Source organism: Rhea americana, unplaced genomic scaffold, assembly GCF_003343005.1.
Source record: "Rhea americana isolate MKP2758 unplaced genomic scaffold, rheAme1 scaffold_175, whole genome shotgun sequence".
NCBI lineage: Eukaryota > Metazoa > Chordata > Aves > Rheiformes > Rheidae > Rhea > Rhea americana.
Window position 1 is genome coordinate 966460 of NW_028185872.1, and position 19476 is coordinate 985935.

At 53.7% G+C, this 19476-nt stretch overlaps 3 protein-coding genes across 3 annotated transcripts; 2 read left to right on the top strand and 1 right to left on the bottom strand.

Moving 5' to 3' along the window:
* Positions 1-8: 8 nt before the first annotated feature.
* On the top strand, positions 9-6877 carry ALDH3A2 (aldehyde dehydrogenase 3 family member A2; the record flags this gene model as incomplete). The annotated part of the gene is made up of 10 exons (XM_085301247.1): positions 9-303; positions 396-481; positions 1352-1560; positions 1736-1853; positions 2008-2149; positions 2350-2516; positions 3023-3122; positions 4021-4256; positions 5298-5421; positions 5748-6877. Coding segments are annotated over 9 exons (1434 nt in total), but the record flags the coding sequence as incomplete, so codon positions are not given.
* Positions 6878-8548: 1671 nt separating this feature from the next.
* LOC146597908 (uncharacterized) lies at positions 8549-10207 on the top strand. The gene is made up of 4 exons (XM_085301248.1): positions 8549-8842; positions 9045-9240; positions 9803-10038; positions 10193-10207. The coding sequence occupies exons 1-4, from the start codon at positions 8690-8692 to the stop codon at positions 10205-10207; spliced, it is 600 nt and encodes a 199-aa protein (XP_085157374.1). The 5' UTR covers positions 8549-8689.
* A 1240-nt stretch (positions 10208-11447) lies between these two features.
* Positions 11448-19188, bottom strand: LOC146597909 (multidrug and toxin extrusion protein 1-like). The gene is made up of 18 exons (XM_085301306.1): positions 19021-19188; positions 18205-18387; positions 17716-17817; positions 17417-17485; positions 16936-17084; positions 16782-16824; positions 16497-16541; positions 16061-16158; positions 15458-15555; positions 14818-14931; positions 14621-14688; positions 14218-14326; positions 13861-13936; positions 13707-13776; positions 13324-13456; positions 12909-13003; positions 12443-12590; positions 11448-11989 (listed from the first exon to the last, which is right to left on the bottom strand). Exons 1-18 carry the CDS (start codon positions 19186-19188, stop codon positions 11769-11771), a joined length of 1989 nt encoding a protein of 662 aa, XP_085157432.1. The 3' UTR covers positions 11448-11768.
* Positions 19189-19476: the final 288 nt, after the last annotated feature.

Sequence of the window (19476 nt, forward strand, 5' to 3'; positions counted from 1 at the left end):
CCCGCGCCCCGCCGCGGGTGCGGGAGCCCGGCGCCGCGGCCGCGCTCTCCCCGAGCTCCGCGTCGTTGCAGTGCGGGCACAACGCGTACAGCCACGAGATCCTGGGCGTGCTGGCGGAGCTGGCCCTGGCCGTGGACAGGCTGCCGTCGTGGGCGGCCCCGCAGGCGGCGGAGAGGAGCCTGCTCACGCTGCGGGACGAGGCCTACGTCTGCTCCGAGCCGCTGGGGGTGGTGCTCATCATCGGGGCCTGGAACTACCCCTTCGTGCTGGTCATGCAGCCCTTGATCGGGGCCATCGCGGCAGGTGGGGGCGCGTCGCGGGCGCCGGCCCCCGCGGGCCCTGGGGAGGCGGGAGAGGAGCGGGGAGGCTCACCGCCGTGCCGGGGCGTCTCCTAGGCAATGCGGTGGTGGTGAAGCCGTCGGAGATCAGCGAGCACACAGCTCGGCTGGTGGCGGACCTCCTGCCCCGGTACATCGACCCGGTGAGTGCGGCCCTGTGTCTCATGTTGTGGTTGTCCTGGAGAACGTGCTTTTGAAAGGCCTCAGCGGCTTGGAGGCATCGCAGCTACCTGCTCTCTCTGAACGGCGCGTAGGCAAGCAGTATGGGAGCGGTTGGGTTGGTCTTAGAGTACGGMGGCAGGTTGATGTGTTCTTCTGCTCTACTGTGCCTAAACAATCCCACTGCARCGTGATAATCCTGTGGACATCTGCTGCTGTGTCAGGCGTGCAGGTATTCCTCATCCCAGGTGCTGCTTGGGGCGCTGCCTTTGGTCACCTCTAGGCTGGTGGGAGTTCGTGCTGGGTGCTGGCTGCACCTGGCTCTGCCTGAGAATCAGGGGCTGCTTGGGGAGCTCGGCATCAGGTGGCCTCCAGTTTTCGTGCCCTGCCTGTCCATGCTCGTAGCGCAGCGTTTTGCTTGCCCTCGGCTCACCTGCCAGTTCCTGTGTCCCCTGCACCGTCTCACTGAGACGGGTCGTTGCTCTGATAGCGTGGTCCCACTGTGCAGTTTTGCCCAGGGGATTAGTGTCCCCTTAAAGGAGGGTACAGCTGGGGAAGGGGCTAGCAGCTGCAGGCAGCCCATGGGTCACATCCTCTAGGTCTTAATGTGTGGAAGTAGCTCTGGAGCCGGGCTCAGGCCCAGCCTCTGTCTCCGTTTCTTTTGTTTAATGGGGATGTTGTGACAAGTGAAACTTAATTTCGGGGGAAGAAATAGGTATTGTCTCTGTTGCTGCTATCTGACGTTGTCTAGATGCTAACAGCTTGTAAGAGAGTCTGTTTCTCTGGAGAGCTGCKCCCTTGATAATAATTGCTTTAAATCAAGTTACGTGCAAGGCTCGTGTCTGCCCCAATAGGAGTTGTACCCTGTGGTCACTGGAGGAGTAGCCGAGACAACAGAGCTGCTGACACAGCGATTCGATCACATCCTCTACACTGGCAGCTCTGCAGTGGGCAAAATTGTGATGACAGCGGCTGCCAAGCACCTGACGCCGGTCACCCTGGAGCTGGGTGGGAAGAGCCCCTGCTACATCGACAAGGACTGTGACCTGAGCATCGCCTGCAGGTGAGGCAGTCGCAGATCCTCCTCAGGGGCTCGGCCACGGGGCAGGGACTGCGTGGGGCAGGAGCTGGGGGACATCTCTGGGCTTTTGTACTGGACCCGCAGTTCTCGCTCACATGCTTACTGCAGGGTCTGGAAGTGACTGACTGCGGAGAAACCTTTTCCCTTGTTGCCGTAGGCGGATAACGTGGGGGAAGTACATGAACTGTGGGCAAACCTGCATTGCCCCTGACTACATCCTCTGCGACCCGTCCATCCAGGACAAGGTGGTGGAGAATATTAAGACGACTCTGCAGGTGAGCGTGGAGTTACTTGGCCTTGGCAATTGCATCCGTTAGCACASAGCTGCAAGCACGCTTTGCCTTTGAGTTCACATAATTGCTGTTCCTTGGAACTGTAGCGGTTTGGAAGGTTTGTAACATCCTTTGCGCCTGCTCTGCCCTTCGGCAGGAATTCTACGGGGAAGATGTGAAAAAGTCCCCAGATTATGAGAGGATCGTCAACAAGCATCACTTCAGGAGGGTCCTTGCCCTGCTGGAAGGGCAGAAGATTGCTTACGGGGGAGAGGCTGATGAGGCTTCTTGCTTTATAGGTACCTGTGGCATATGCTGGGCACAAGGAAGTGCTGGGTGGAAGAGGGACYTTGTGCTGGCAGTGGGTGCCCTTTGGGGCTGTGTGTGTCTGTGTCTTGCTTCTGCGTGTTGAACCCTGGCAGTGCCCAGGACTAGGTCCTGCACTGSGCCACATCATCCGTCCATGCTCGCTCAACTCCTGCTGTCCTGTTTTCCCCAGCACCAACGATCCTCACCGACGTTTCCCCGGAGGCCAAGGTGATGGAGGAGGAGATCTTTGGACCCATCCTTCCCATTGTGACGGTGAAGAGTGTGGACGAGGCCATTGAGTTCATCAACTGTCGGGAGAAGCCGCTCGCCCTGTACGTCTTTTCCAACAACAAGAAGGTGGGTCTGGGCTCTGCTTCCCAGCTGCGCAGCTCTGGGTGGTTGGATGCTGGGCGTGCCCGGTCACAGGCACGGCTCCCCGCAGAGGAGCTCCTGTTTTTGGCTCCTATTTGTATCTGAATCCGGGTGTTTGGCTCCTGCGAGCCGCAAGTGTTCCCTGCACTGCAAGAGTCTCCTGGGCGCTTACTGAAGGGCTCTGGGTTTTCACCACATTGTGTAATAGAAGGATGAGCACGGTACCCATTTACTACTGCATAACCTTTTATGTTTAATTTAGTTGCACGTAAATTCCAGCTAGGGATGAGAGCTCCTAGCTTTCCAGCTTTCCATCCCTCTGAACTTTACCTCTTACCTTGAGTTACGTTGTAAAGAAGGAACTTGTCTGAGCTGTCAGCAACAAGAAATCACTGTGATGGTCCCGTGGCTTATAGCCACTCTCCCAGTCCCAGTTAGTTACATGGTGTGGACTCTTTAGGCCTTTTTTTATGTGTTTCTTTTCCTATTAGTTAATCAAAAGAGTCATCTCAGAAACCTCCAGTGGAGGAGTAACTGCAAACGATGTCATCATGCACTACTTCCTTGCAACCTTGCCTTTTGGTGGTGTCGGTGAGTTACTGGAGTTCCTTAAACATTTGCTGCATGTTGTGACACAGGGTGCAGCAGTGGTTGATTTGTATTCCACATACTCCTGTGCCTGTTACAGTTGAAAGGTCTCTGCGCAGCAGACCTCAATAATAACCAGAAAAAAAAAATCTACAAATGTATTAGGAGAGAGGCTAAAGAAGGGGAAAACTGGCATGTGTTCCCAGGAAAGTGTTTAGTGCAGACTGATGTGAAAGGTGCATTCAAAATGTTAACTGTGATCAGGGTGATTAGCACTAATTGCAGGAAGAGGGGTAGGACTTCAGGGAGAATAGGAAGAGGCTGTGGAACAGCGCGTAGAAGCTTTGCAAAGTGGGTTTGGATGTCACAGTGTTCACAAGCTGAATGCACAGCAGCAGTRTTCTGCTGCTGTGAATGGGAATGTGCTGTGCTGGGGCAGAGAAGGGGGCATACCCTGCAAGACCCCTCAGATAACCCTGCATACTTGGCGTCAGTCAGATCTCGGAGCCTTAGTGCAGTGGTTTGAAGGGGAGCTGAATCTCAGAGTGCCAGAGAAGACTCAGAGGCCTAGGAAACAGTGCGCACAGGGTCACACTGAAATACTTGGAGGTTGCTTAGTCAGAAGGGTGGGGGGAAGAAGAAGAATGGAGGGTGGATGGACATCTTTAAGACTGTGAGAAGTTCTGCAGAAGAGAAGAAATTGTCCTCTCTGCAGGAATGTAGAGGAGAATTTGTGCTTTTAAACTGCAACGAGGRAGATGCAGGGTATAGATGACATGCAGTGTGGATGGAATGCAATTAAAATTTACTTGTGCTTCCACTTGCCCTACTGGTGGCCTCAAGCAGCCAAGGTTTGGCCAGCCAAGCCTGTGACATGACCTTTTSGGGTTGTGTGTCTCAGGTAACAGTGGGATGGGCGCATACCACGGCCGGCACAGCTTCGAGACCTTCTCCCACCGCCGGGCCTGCTTGATCAAGGACTTGAAGATGGAGGGGGCAAACAARCTCCGGTACCCACCTAGCAGCCAGAAGAAGGTGGACTGGGCCAAGTTCTTCCTCCTGAAGCGATTTAACARGGGCCGAGTGGGACTGGTCATTTTGGCACTACTGGGGGTCGTGGCAGCAGTGGTGATAAAGGTGAGCCTTGGTTCTCAGCTTTCTACGTGAGTGTGTTCAATTCATTTTATCTTCTGTRTGTTCCTTCTTTGTAACTGCAGTTTTTTGTAAAGCCTAGCTGCCCTGTTTTCTCTKTCTTGGGCTTTACAACATTTAGCTCATCTAAAATTACCAAGACTTGTTTCCCATTCTTGTAAGCAATACATAGAAAACAAATGTCCTTAGAAAAATCTAGGCTGCTCTGGCATTTGTTGCTCTGCCTTGGTGGGGGATGCCTGTGAGGAACTCCCTGCGACGGGGGAGGCTGTGGCGTTTTGGACGGCTTTGTCAGGAGCACCTTTGTTTCTAGGGCTCGCTTCAGCAGTGTGCGAGCTGCTCCACTGCCTGGTGTGGCAGACCGGAGTTTTGTACCGCAGAGCCATGTGGAWGGGTGGCTGTGAACGTGAGGGCTAGGTCTAGGAATAGGTCCTGTTTCTCACCCAGTTGCAGCTTCTGTCTGACTTTAGCTGAGTTGTTTCCATTTCCCCCTCTGTTTCCAGTGGGGGGATGCGGGAGGGTGAAATGTCCTTGTCTTTCCATGGGAGGCAGAGGCCTGCTGGCATTGGTTGGAGGACTTGAGATGCCTCTAGAGGTGGAGGGAAAAGATCTCAAACTGCAAGTGAGACTTGCTCTTGATTCTCTGTGACATGGCAAATGAAGCAGTAGCAGATGATCCTTGCAAAGCTCAACTGTGCATCCTTCTTGTCCCTGCCCTGGTGATTTAGTAGGCCCAAGGGAGCAGCCGCTGAGGAAATCGGAGATGGCAGGGTGGAGCAGGCCTCTCCACCTTACAGTTTGTTGCTCTGTGCTGTTACTGCTGCAAAGGRAAGTGCAGGAGGGGGAAGTGCAAGTCGGGGGAGAATAATCCTCCATGCCATGCATATTTGAGACCAGGAGGAGGCGTAAGAGCTAATAGTTGGCTCCAGGCCTGAAGCAGCAGCAGAGAAGCAGGCTGTCTTGATGAACGCCACCCCAGCGAAGGCAGGAACTCATGATGTCTTGAAATCGTTTGGGTTTTCTCAGAATCACCAGTCTGTGCTGAAGAGAAAAGCCCTCTTGATTTTGCTGGCTGTTCAGAGGCTGGGCTGGCTCAGTGTGTGTTAAGGAGAAGCAGGTTTCAAAGCACTGCTGTTGCTGTTACAGTGAGGTAGGACTCTCTCTTTTACTGTATGCAGATTTGGTTTGAGATTGAGCAAAGCTTTGTTAGAGCAGTGAAGCTGGAGCTTGGAGATGGTTTCCCTAGGAGCCAGAGGATGATRTCTTCCTGGCATATGCTGTGTTTGGAGCTCCCACAGTGTTTAAGATAACTAGCAGTAAGTGCATGCTGAGGGGCAGGCGAGCTGGGCCAGGCAGCACACTGGGGAAGTCAAGGGGAGCAAAGGGCTTCGCTTCAGGCTGTTCTGGAAAGGGGATTGGTTTCATTTCAGCAAATCCTTCATAGGATGTTGGTGTTGCTGTGTTTTGTTTTCACAGATGGTTTACTACTGAAGAAAGGAGAAAGTGCCGTAATCAGCATGCCATAATCATATCTTGAGCGCTTGCTTGGTATCTGTTTTCTTAAGTTGAGAAATCATTTTTTTTTTTCCTTTGGTGATGCATTATTTCAGTGAGCTGTCAAGYACACAGAATAAGTTTAGAAAGACATTAACCAGGACTCATGTTTACTAAAAAGCCATGCTGAAATAAGGGACCACTCRGTAACAAACTGTCAAAAGGAGGACTGAAGAGCAAGAGATGCCTGTGCTGCCTGCTRCCACCCCGTGCCATGCAGAGAGCTGCTTCCAGGGATGCATGCTCTGTCTKGCACCAAGCTACTCAGCTTTCTTCAGTGATAAACGATCTCAGCATTCAGCTGTACCTTAGTAGACAGTGTTTTCCCTACAGTTATTAGGATCTCTGGTTTTGGTTGTGCTCGTAACAGCCGCCTTCTGGTGACTAGTCTGAGATGGAATGTGCTCCTAGTATGTTGGCTACTCGTTTTTATCAATAGTGAATGAATAAAGTTAGTGAGGTTCCCACTTGTCTACTAATCAAGGTGAAGTATCCATGGATCCCTTAAAGCAGGAATTGTCCACAGCTGGTCAGAGGATGCAGGCTGACATCCCTGTTTGGGATCTGGGTTTCATGACATGCCCATAAGAATTGATTGGCTTTTAACAAATTTTGAAGAAAGTACTTGCACCACGTTATTTTGCAAATAAGAGTATCCTGTGCTTGCACAAAMCAACTTACAGGCCTGTTTAGAGAACAGGGAATGAGAAAGAACCTGTTCCTGCTCTGATCCCTCCAAGGAAAAATGATTACAGAAAGAAAATGTATTCCCTTGTGTTTGAGCCTCTGGGTTAGTTATAATCTTGCACTGGAAATAATGTGGGAGCTGTTCTAGCTTGGGGAGTGGATGCTGGAGAAATTTAAGGCATGATATTAAAAGAAGGAAAAATTAAAAATAGTGCATAAATTCTCGACAATATATAGTGGAAAATTATATCTACTGTGCAATAGATGGGATTTCTTCATGTCCAGGGAAAATCCTTGTGCTAAGCTTTTATAGTAATATATTTTGCAAGTACTAAATAAACACTGAGAATTATGTAATAAAGCAGGCCTCCTGGGGAATCCTGTGTCACCTCCGCTGCTCCTGACTCTGGCTGGGGCTTGGACAAGCATTGTGTGTGTGTTGCAGGGTGGCAGGCTGAGACGGACGTGTCCTCTGCTGCTGGCGCAGGTGCACAGACCCTCCCAGCACGGAGATCTCCCTGSGGAGGGGGAAAGAGGAGATTGACCAGTCTTAGGAAGATGCTGTGCTCACGGCAGCTTGGAGGAACCCTCTGATAGACTGCCTGACTGCCTCCCACCTGAGGCAGCTGCTGGTTTGGAGCTTGTTCTGATCTGGACAGTAGTGCAGGCTCRGTTTCTTGACTGCCAGTGGCTCCCACAGCACGTGAAAACACTCCACCAGCCATGTGCGCTAAGTTTGGGCAAAGCCACGTGTTTTTGCAATTGCGTGCAGGCGTCTGAGTCACGGCCGCAGCTGCAGCACAACGATCCCAGGCCTGGCTGGTCTTCCTGGGACATGCAGCTATCCCAGTGCCCTTGAGGGTGAACAGCAAGCACTGGTGTGGCTCCGCTGTGCGCTGGAGAGGCTGTCAYCAGCCCTGCCGGGTGTCCCTGTGCATGGGCAATCCCGAGTGACGAGCAAGAGCTCCCACCTTGTGCGCAGAGGAGCCACGATTCAAGGCCTTGCATATTCATGGCATAGGGTGTATCTGGGTAAAGGGTGCGTTGGCTCTAGCAAGGGGCCTGGGCCAGAGCCTCTTGTGGGAGGAGAGATTGCTCCAAGCTGTGTCGGGGAAAGGCTTGTGCCGGTTTGCACTTGCTTCGTCAGCTGAGGAGATCAGCTGAGAGAGAAGCTGCTCTGAAGGTAACTTTCTTTTCTGTTCTCTTTCTTTAATGAGTCATCTCCTTTATTGGTCATGATTGGGTCAGTGTTACACAGCTATAGAAGAGCACAGGGAAAGGCAGATTTTAACTGTTGCCAGGAAACCTCAGGATCTCATTTCATAAGGTAGGGGCTGCAGGCAGATCTCTTGTCCTGCCTAAAAAGCAAAGCACCGCTCTCAGATAGCAGAATGAAACTTCAGCGATGTTTTGTAACGGTGATGTCCTGTGACCATGAGGGCCTCACGGGACGAGATTCCTACAAGGTGGCTCACAGGAACCCAGCTCCATTTGCAGCCCAGTGCCCAGCCAGGTAGTGGCATGGTCTGTTACAGCTCCTTGGGAGCATACCTGTAAGCAGAGGGGAGGATAGCTGAGCTATTTTAAGCCACATCTGCAAGGTAGGGGAAAGCACCCATGGACTGAGATTTATCAGCCATCCTCAGAGACGCTGTTTCACCGTGGAAGTTGCCCTTTGTTCCTGGATCCTGCACAGATAGATGGGGCCCTGAAAAGCCACTTCGGGAGCAGGAGGCCACCCAGGAGGAGAGCACATCCCAGCCTTGCACAGGGTGGGACATTTCCTGGTGGTGGCCCAACTTTCAGTATTCAAAGCCCCAGGAGGCTGCTCTGTGCCCTGGCCACCTGTGCAGGGTCTCTTGGAAGTCCTGTGCAAAGCTGTTGCCCTGGTCTTTATGCATCTGTCACACACCACAGCTAGAGCTCCTGCTCTAGCAGGAGCTGCATGTTTTTAGATATGGTGTTTCCGAAGTGATGCCTAGTATCCATTGGGCTTTAGGAAAGTGCAGGGAATGACCCTTAAGTTGTGTACGCATGATTGCAGAATTGAGTAGAAGAGTTTAATACCTGTAGGAAATGGGAGTGAAAAGGGCTTGAGCTGGGCAGGCTGCAAGGGGCCCCGTGGTGAGATGATTTCTGTTACTCTTTTCTGACACCACTGAGCAGCCGTGGGGAGGATGCGGCAGGCGGTGGAGCGAGCGAGAGCGGCCTTCAAGTCGGGCCGGTGCCGCCCGCTGGAGTTCCGGCTGCAGCAGCTGCGGGCGCTGGAGCGGCTGGTGCGCGAGAGGGAGCGGGAGATCCTGGGAGCCATCGAGGCGGATCTGCACAAGGTCCGGGTCGGTGGGGGGGTTCTCCCTGCTGCCGTGCGCAGGTGGTTCTTGGCCACACCAAGGGGAAGCCGAGGGCTGCCTTTGCCCTGGTCCCTTTCTCCGATGCCCGCTGTGCTCCTGGCCAAGCTCTCCCTGGCCGCCGCCGCGCGTGTGGGAGCTCGGTGCTGCGGCCGTGCTCTCTCCGAGCTCTGGGTCGTTGCAGTGCGGGCACAATGCGTACAGCCACGAGATCCTGGGTGTGCTGGCGGAGCTGGCCTTGGCCGTGGGCAAGCTGCTGTTGTGGGCATTTCCTTCAGGAAACGGCTCCTTGGTGCTTGGAGCAGTATCGGCGCCCGCRGCGAGTGGAAAATCCTTTGGCACGTCTGCGTGCACAGCTCTGGCTTTCATGTGCTCTGAGTGCAGGATGAGAACTGCTTGTGTACAAGCAACTGGTTGAATTCCCATGGCCAGTTTGTCCTGCTCCTTAGACAGGGTCCTGGCATGTCACTATTGGACATGCATATTGGTGGCTTTGTGGTAGAGATAGCCAGGCTGTGGGCACTGGGCTGAGGTCCTGGGTGTTTGCTGAGAGGAAGTCACCAAAGGTCCTTGTTAAATCCCACTATTTGAAGAACTAGGCCCTGTTCCCCCCTTCCCTTCCCCAGTGTAAATTTGTCATGGGAGGAGGAGAGCTGGTCTTTAGGAGAGGAGAGCTGGTGCCAGTACTAATTTCAGGGGTAGATGCATGCAACCAGCTTGAGTTACCAGCAGCGGTTCAGGCAGTGAGTAGGTCCTCATTTATTCCTAGCCTAGTTATTAAACCTGCTCTTTGCTTCTCTACCCTGAGAGAAAAGAGCTGGTGCTCTTATGCGTGCGAAGCACTGCGAACTGTGAGCTGAAACTTGAGAGAGAATTGTCACTGTACACAAGAGGTTTGGCCAGCTGAGCCCATGGCGTGACCTTTGGGGTTGTGTGTCTCAGGTAACAGTGGGATGGGCGCATACCACGGCCGGCACAGCTTCGAGACCTTCTCCCACCGCCGGGCCTGCTTGATCAAGGACTTGAAGATGGAGGGGGCAAACAARCTCCGGTACCCACCTAGCAGCCAGAAGAAGGTGGACTGGGCCAAGTTCTTCCTCCTGAAGCGATTTAACAAGGGCCGAGTGGGACTGGTCATTTTGGCACTGCTGGGGGTCGTGGCAGCAGTGGTGATAAAGGTGAGCCTTGGTTCTCAGCTTTCTGTGTGAGTGCATGTTCCCAGCTCCATCTCCAAGAGCTCGGCCAGACCTCCACCTCTACTGCACCTCACCAGTGGCCCGAGTGAGCTCTACTCCCTCTCTGTGGGACTCAGTCTTGTTTCTGCCTTCCTAGATGCTGTCCTACTGAAGAGAGGGTTATCTGCAGTCAGCCACGCGCTGGTCCTGTAACCTGGCATTCACTTCCTGCATTCCTATTTCTGTACTTGATTTTGCTGCAATTTCTTTTCTTCCGAGACAGCCAGTCCACTGAAGAGGTGGAAGGAAATGAATCCAACCTAAGGAAGAGAAGCACCAAGCAAGCAAAGGCTCAGGCTCCTGCTAAAATACTGCAGTTAATTTACACCTAAACCATCAGTTGTGCCTCAACAGTGAGTTAAGGCAAGTGAATTAAGGGAATCATTCATCACACGTGTATGAAAGTAAAGAAAGTTGTTGCTGAACCTATTATTTATGTACTATGTCTTGAGTGAGCCCTATAGAAAACTGTCGTGTATCAGCAGCAAGCCTAACAAAATGTATGTGTTACTCATGTCTTGTGTAACTTCACATCCTCACAGTCCTGGTGGTTCTGGGGACAGTGCAGGTGCATTGTCCCCTGGCAGGCTGCCCAGGAGCAGAAGGGAAACAGCTTCTAAGAACAGGCACCATCCCATTCTTGAAAGTACTCTCAGTGGCATGAATGAGGTTTCAGTGCATGGGAAATCACTGTTATGCACCCAAAGTGCAAAAAGGCTACATGAAGAGACAGCAAAAGATTTTTGAGCTGTAGCCAAACTCTGCCCCAAGGACACGAGCAGCACTGAGGAACGTGACATGGTTGATACTTGGTATTTGGGACTGTGCACTGACGAGGGGGGAGTTGCTGCTACTTGAGTCTTCAGGTCTAGGAAAGTCCTTGCATKGAGAGGCTGAGCACAGTTTCCTAAATCTTGCTTAGGGAATTAATTGAATTTCCATTTTTATTGGTTTACTGATAGTCTTTTATCTYCAAGCTCATAAGTGGAAGCCTGACCTTGAGCCTTGTTGAATAAAAGCTGTTTATTKTGAAGGCCACCTGGTGCTACAGGGCAGGGGAGCAGAGTGCTGGGCTGAGTGCTCTGTGCTTCAGGCCGCAGCAATGCACTGCGAGGGAAAGCCCCCGCTGTCGTTGTCCGCACTGACACCTTATCGCTACCGCGTTGTGGCGAGCAGTTTGGTGTGAGCCAGCAGGGCCTCAAATGCCACAGCAGTAAGAAGGGCTGCGTTCCYGTAAAAGGTGACTGGAACAGCCCCAGTTGGGACTGCAGCTCGCAGCAGCTGATTTTCTGCTCTGCAGCTAGCTCTGCCTGAGCCCCCGAGTCAAGGAGCCAGCCTGGGTCTAGCTGGGTTTATTCTTTATTAGGCAGCGGTGCGAGTTGGGCTGGGCTCAGCTCCGGTCAGCAGGTGAGAGCCAGCAGTGCGTGGTTTGGGTGCGGAAGGGGTCACCCCATGCTCGGTGGGTGTAGGGCAGTCTGGGCAGCACTTGGGATGATGCAAAGGGCCCGTTCCCAGGTGGCACCCGGTCAGGAACTGCTAAGTGCTAAGCAGGGTCCTTCTGCCCTGAGGGGCCACTCAGGTGCTGGATTCTTCTGTTGGTCAGCCTGTGCTTTGTGTGTCCATCAGTCAGGAGGCACCTTTGTCCTCGAAGTCCCCAGAGTGCGTGGTGCCATTCAGTGTGTGCTGGTTGCAAGCTTTATTACGATGCCGAGCACAAGCACTGCGACAGCTGCAGCCCCTACTAGCCCGCGTCGGATGAGCAGATCTTTCATGGGCACGATGGTGTCTGGAGCAGGTGAGGCAGGCATTGCTTCCTGGGGCTCTGGCTGGCACGTTGGTCCCTCAATCCTGGTGACACCCATGAGGATGACACCRTTCTGGGCATCCGTTCCCGCTGCAACAAGAATGAGGCAGGGTCATTGAGGGCTTTTGGGGAGGCAGGGGGTTTTCTCCTAGGTCTGAAGTCATCATGCCTGGCCTGCTGAGAGTGGCCACACAGTCTTGCAGGGATCTCCAGTTCTCAGCAAGCAGAGTTCAGCCAAGTTTTAGTGGGGTTCAGTGTTTCCAAGGCAAAAACTCCCCAGAGTGTTGCTCCCTAGATAGTCCCCCTCTGCCATCATGCTTCATCTCCTAAGGCTGTAGTTACTGTTTGCCTCCCTTTCCCCAAGGGTTTAACTAGAGCTTTGCCCCTTTCTGCTCACTTGGGCGCAAACACTACATGCACAGACTTGACAAGTGCAACAGTGCCCTGGTGGTGGTGGGGATCCCTCGGTGCTGGTGCTGCTAGCTTGGGGAGTGTCCCAGCACAACACAGGTTCACAGAGAGCAGCATGCTGGTGCACAGTACCTACACACCCCCGCACTGCCATGATGGGGTTGTGGGCGTGGGGTGGCGGGGCTGGCCCGGGACCGCAGGGCAGATCCTTGCAGGGTGCTTCGGGACGTGGATTCAGCTCCTCTGCTGATTGCTGGGTCACTCCTGCACGGAGCTGAGCCTGGAAGAGGGAATACATCAAGTTTAATCAGCAGCTCCTGGCATGGGATGGGAAATCCCCACCAAGCAAAGCTGCTACACTGCATCTTGCAGAGCTTGTCTGATGAGAAATGGCTCCCTTTACCCAGAGATGCACCCAAAATGACCACAAAACACTTGCTGTGTGGCCTCTGGCACTGCTACTGCCTAATATGGTGCCCAGTGTCTGCAGCTCGGATGAGGAGAGCTGGGTTATGCCACATCCAATCTGTTCTTCATGCCTCAAGTCAGGCATGGCATAGAGAGAAATCCCAAGGCGTGTGGCACATGGGAGGGTTACCTCCTCAGCAGCCCTCTTCCAGTCCATGCGGACAATGTAGGTGACGAAGCAGATGCAGAGGATGGAGACGCAGATGAGCATGCTGAGCCAGAGACCTACAAAGGGAGGCCAGCATCAGCAGGCTGCCGCGGCCAGGCCAAACTGTAGCAGCCGACGTCTCGTGGCAGGAAAGGGCACCTTGCCCCAGCAACCAGGTCAGCAGGGATGGGGCCAGCCACGAGCGCTGCTGCAGAACTGCCTGGCAGACACAGCCAGGCACTGCCACCACGATGGGGCCACGGTGGCAGGGTTGAGCTGTCAGTGGGATCACAGCAGGGGAAGCAGTGTCCCATCTATGGGGGATTTGGGGACAGCGTGCAGGGCCATGTTTCAGCATGGTGGCAGAGAGATGCTAGCCCTCCCCTCCAGTTAGTACCTATGACACCAATCTTGGCCACGAAGAGAAGCACAGCTCCCACAGGCAGGCCCACGCCATAGTAAGCCACAGCATTGAGGATGGCACCAAACTTCTGCTTGCCTATGCCTCTGAGCACCCCGCCGCAGGCACCCTGCAAGGGAGGAGAGTGGGAGAAGGACTGAAGTGAGGGCTGGGTCCTCCATCCCAGGGTGTCCACCTGGGCTGAATTCAGAGTCTGCCACCACCTTGGAGCAGCCACTGTGGGATGCCTAGTTAACCAGCCCCAAGGGCAAGGTCCCTCCCTCCTCAACCCCAGTCCTCTCCATGGCCTGTGACTGCAGAAGGCTCTAAGGGAACTGTAAGGTCCCCTATCAAACATAGCAGTGTCCCTGAGGACTTACACACGTGGCTTCAAATAAGTGGAAGACAACATAGATGGGCATGACCCAGGCCACCAAGTCAATAATCTCCCTGGGAACAGAGAAGAGGTAACAGTTATTTTGGGGAACCATCCGCTGCTCTGTGCATGCTAGGGCCAGGAGCCAGGGCACTCACTTGTCACTGGTAAAGATATAGCCCAGCATATCCTTCGTGGCTGCTAAAATGGCCCCTGCTGCTATGCAAAATCCTCCTGAAAAAACAGAGCAAAGGGTTGAATCTGTCGCGGAGGGGGAGCTGGGAAGCAGCAGCAGGGGGAGCCAACCCTCATGCCATGCCTGGAGGTGTGCCGCTAGGCTGGGCCTGGCCAGAAACACCGGCATGACGCAGAGGGTATTAAAGGATAACTTGAAAGCATTGCAGTTAGAGGGCTGCAAAATGCGCCTGCTTCGCGGGGTCTGGAGCTAGCCTGGCACAGCCAGAATGAGGGATGAGCGGTGGGAAGGGCCGGGGCAGGTGCCYGGGCTGCCTCACCTGTGCAGAGTAGGCAGGTGGAGGAAGATCTCTTGGCTGTCTCCATGTCCCCAGCGCCAAGCGCGTTCCCCACCTGGACGCTGGCAGCTGTGCCGAGCCCTAGGGGAATCTGTAACCACAGAGTGCTGATGCTGACTCATGCAGCTGGGTGACACCAGACCTTGCAGTAATGGGTCATCACAGCCAGAGGAACAATGAAATAGAGACCCAGCAGAGCAGGAGCAGAAGGCTGAGGTTTAATTTAAAACATATCCCTAGGAGGGACAGGTAGGAGCAAGGAGTGATTGAAGTACAGAGGGGGAAGAGAGGAAAMCAGAGTTTGCTGGAGCTGATTCTTGCTAAAGCTTGTATTGAGACTGTTCCTATGGAGGCCTAATCTTAAATAATAATCTTCACACCTTACCATGTAGGCAACAACGGACACCTCGTAGATGACGGACTGTGCAGAGAGCTCAACGACACTCAGCAGGCCTGAAGGGAAGAGAGAATTCAAGCAGCCAGCAGAGACTGCTCTCAGCCCCCACTGACTTGCCAGCCACCAGAGACAGTGCTCTCAGTCATGCTCTGCCCACCTCTGTGTAGCTCCCTCTCTCCACTGACCTATCAGGAAGCTCCCRATTTCGTAGGTCCACCACTCAATGCAGATCATGAGCATGCTGGGGACAGCCAGTGAGATGAAGCTGTCCCAGTCCAGGAGGCACTCCCTGGACCAGCCTGAGGAAAGGAGATAAGGAATGTTGCCTTACGGAGAACCAAATTGGCCACGTTTTACATCTTTGAGAATGCCTGAGGCAGCCAACTGTGCCTTTCACACTGGGACCCCCATGCAAAGCCCCCAAGTCAGCGCTCATCAACCTGGAAGAATCTCCAGCAACAGCGTGTGCACATACATGCTCTGTTGCCGCATTGCTGGGGCTTAAAGAGCTGTGCACCTTCAGCTGATTCCTCTAGGACCAGAGCATCCAAGGAGTGCCTACGTCCAGGTTGCTCCTGCTTTGAGACCAAACCCAGCAAAGCTTCAGCAGAAACTTTCAGTCTTCAAGAATTAATGTTTACTGCCCAACGCAGCACTTACGCATCACGTGCTACCACCGAAGCAGCACAGCGCTTCTGAAGTGTACTAGGTAGAGGTTAATATTACACCTTTAGGACAAACAAAATGCATTCGATAGAAATGGTGGAAGATTTACGGGCATTCATGTAAAACAGGAACAGTGTGTGACATGAGAAGATGCCTTACCTCCCCATGTCTCCACATGCAGCTTCTTGCCTACAATGTACAGGAACAAGAAAATGGTTTGAGAATACTGAGCAACGGTGTTGGCCCAGGCTGAGCCCCTGGAAAGGAAATGAGAAATGTTGTCTGTGTCCTGCTCACACCTCCCTTGCCCAACCACGCCTGCTCTGATGGTGAGAGAGCGTAACGTCCTGCTGGCCCCTAAGTGTGCTGGAGCCACTACTGTTGGGGCACTCAGCTGAGTTGCCCTGGCTCGGGCTGCCAGTACATGGCTCCAGCCCCTCCCTGGACAGGGCTTTGGAGGATGAGCAGGCTTAAGGTTAATGTAGCACCTTGCACATTAACTCCTGGATCTGCCATTTCAGGAATTGGTTCCTTCGTGGAGATAAACCAGAGTTCTGGCTGGGTACAGATAATCCTATATTTCAAAATGTAAATAAGCTGTTTCAAGCAAGGCTCCCGAAGTGAGCCCTTTGTGAACATACTGTGTTTCTTGGGGTAAAAGCCTGTTTCCTTTAAGCCACTTGCTGGTTTTGGACCCTTGGGATCAAGATGCAGTTACCAGATGTCATTCTTTCCCCCCCGTTGGACTCAAGTGCTACTCACGCAATGCCCAAGCCCAGCGCATAGAGAAAGATGCTGTTTGCGATCGCGTTGACGACATTGCCAAGGATACCGCTCAGCACTTGGGGCCACATGATCATCTGTAAAGAGAAGGAGATGGGCCTACATCACTGTTGTAAAAGCCGCTGAAGAGGGATGTAAAGACAACTGCTGGGCCCGTACTTGATTAGCTTTCATGGCCTTTAAAGAGTAAACTTGTGACATTAGTTGCCTACTTTGAAGATGATTGTGCTGGAGGTAAATCCCCAATGTAGGACAATCCATCAGGCAGACAGGTAMAACAGTCTGTGTGACATGAGTGATCCCCAGGGGAGAACCTGGAGCCACCAGCAGCAGCAAGCACAAAAACCCAGGAGTGTGGTTGAGGGGAGCCCTGAGCCATGACCCTCCCTAAATGCAAGTGTTGTGGGACACCCACCTGGTTCTGCAGGTATCTTGTCTCCAAGTGATACAGAAAAACTGCCTGAAAAGCAAATTGGTGCATGAGATGAGGCCAACACTTAGTGTGGGTTGCTCTGCTGTGGCTCAAAATGAGTCGCATACCCACTTCGTGCCCAACTGCAGCCCTGGTGCTGTCCTGTGCTCTGCAGCTTGGACCTTCCTCCCAGGCAGAGCCTATCCCTCACAGCACCATGCAGCAAGCTGCAACCCAYAGGGACCATTGGGCCAGGCTGGACCCATGGCTCTGCGCATAGGGACTTACGGGAAGAGCAGGGATAAACGCCATCACATAGAGCTGGGTTAACCTGGGGGGACATGAGAGAGCACGGTCAGTGAGGGGGCCGAGGCCGCCATCCCCCCCAGGGAGGTATGAGGTGTTGGTGTCAGAGGCTGTCCTGGCCACAGGGCTGCCTGACCTGGAGACCTCGGGGTCCTGGCGGATGAGGAGCAGGAGCTGCTCAATGTTGATGAGGATGGCACAGCAGGGGAAGCAGCACAGCAGGAGGATGAGGGTGGCACGCTGCAGGATCACTCCCACGCGCCGCAGGTTCTTGCTGCCATAGGTCTGTGAGGAGAGAGTGTGGCGGTGAGCCATCGTGCAAGCCATCGTGCCAGGGAGTTAAAGGGCCCCTGTGGGCAATAGAGCAGCCCCGATCGCAGCCCATCTTGGAGACCACTTGGGAAGGACTTGGTATTTCAAGGAAAGGTCGGACCTCCCTGCCAGCTGGCTACGGGATTGCTGCTCAGAGTCAGACTCCTCCAGGTCCCTGTGCAGCGGCTCGCTCGYGTAGCCCGGGCTCTCGCAGCACAGCCCTGCCTTATACCATGTCTGGGCAATGTGAGCCTGCACTGTAAAACCCAGGGTCTCCAGGACAAACATCAGCATTTCACACCCACCTGGGATATCAAGGTGTCACATGCTGAAGACAAACCATATCCTACAGAGATGGCAGTAACATTTATAACCTGGAAGGAGCAGAGGAATAAAAAAAAATGAGCAAACGTGTATAACGTTACACTTTCAAGTATGGAGTTGCTAAAAGGCAAAGTGGGAATTCAAAGTCTACTTGATCCTTTTCTGTCTCCATGTCACAGGACAGATCCCCCTGCCTCTGTCTCCACAAACATATTCCAGTGTTATTGGGTCAGAGTTGGTACCTAGTCAGGTGCCAAGGCAGCCCCACAGAAATACTTACAGCAATGGCCAGTGTGACAGAGGCCAGTTCAACCTTCCCCAGGTGGCCACAGAATATGGAGCTGACAAGGTGGATCAGGAAAATCAAGAGCTGGTTCACGATCTAGGTGTGAGGAAGAGGAAATGGGGAGAGTGAGCAAGGGGTGGCCATGCTGGAGACAGAGACCTGGCAATGCAGCTCTCCTCCTTGGCCTGAGCAAGGCCCAGGACATGAAGGTGGCTGTATCCATTTGCCAGGATATAATTGGTCAAGCAAACAAATCCCTTGTGGAACTTCAGGTAAAATTGATTTGAGGTTTCGACTCCCTTCTCAGGCATCTAGCAGTGCTCCACATCCATCTTCCCCAGGAATTGTTTGAGGTCTTCAATCATTTTGGCTCTGCTAGCCGAGGAAACCTTTCCCCGCTGTGCCCATGGCATCGTGCTGCAGCTGAAGCCACCCCTGACCTACTCTACTGATGCACCAGTGCTCTCCACGTTGAATCCCTACCAGTGGCCCTGCCAGCAGCAGCAGCTTCTTTGTGTCCTTCCAGAAGTTGTCCGGGATCAGACGCTGAAGCCAGCGGCGTTTCTTCCTGCAGCTGCTGGGCACAGGATCGTGAGGGCTGCTGGACATCGCCTCGCTGAAGCCGTTTTCCTCAGGGAAGTTTGCCTGCTTCATCCTGCAGCTCTGCTAGAGGAGTGAAAGAACCCTCCTTCTTGCATGCCGTTAAAACCACTGAGTGCCCTGCCTCGCGAGGGTAAGCAATGTGTAACCACAGCGAGGTGAACTTCAGCCAGGGCTGAGCAAGCCGTCTGCGTGCTTCCTGCTGCCAGCGCTGATGCCGTGATGGGAAGTGTGGGCAGCAGGCTGGGGTCAGGGCAGGACATGCTGCCAGGCTCAGGGCTGGGGGAGCCAAGTAAGGGTCCCACATGCTGATGTGGGAAGCACTGAGGAGCCCAGGTATGTGGGTCCACCRGTGCAAGGTGCTTGCTGCCTGCCCTGAGCCAGCGAGTTGTAGGGGAGCCTTCCCAAATTGCTCCCAYGAGCCCTACAGAGCTGCCCGCTTACCTAGTGCTGCTGGCACAGCCCTGCTGTGCTGGTAGTGTGTTCTGCCTGGTTCCCAAGTGGCTAGTGACTGCCAGCAACTTAGAAACACTTGCTAGCAGGTTGTCCGGCTGCCCTGTGGCGTGCTGCCCCTGGCCAAGCCCACGCAGGCTGCCTGGGGGTCTATGGTCCCTTTAGCATTTGCAGCCAGGCAGAAAAAGGGCTGCATAAAGGAGCCTGCAACACCCCTGCCCAGCAGCAGCTCTTGCACCCACCTACCTTTCTCCTACTCTGCTGTGGCTCTGCGAGCTGGCAGGCTGAAGGGTTGCTCTCCTCTTCCAGCCGAGATGGAGAATTCATGGGTCCCTGTGCTGTCTCTCGTGAGCTCCTGCCTCCAAGTGCTTCATCTGCAGTGGCTGGGCTGCTGCCCGTCTCAGCCCCTCTCATCACAGCGCACTGTCGGCCAAAACAAGCCAGCCCCATTGGCTCCAGCTGTCGGCCTTGCACAGCATGCACAGCATCGGGTTTCACCAGCATTGCTCTGCCAGGCCAAATATAGTGTCCTGCTTTAGCCCACCACAGGGCAAAGGAGGCAGGAGAGCACTGSCATGGTGTTTACAGACCTCTTCTGCACAAAGTGGTAGGTGGGCTCTGGCAGGCAGGACCTGGGGTAATCCACATGACAGATCAAGGCAGATTTCCTCCTCTCTCTAGGCTTCAGTCCCCAAATTAATG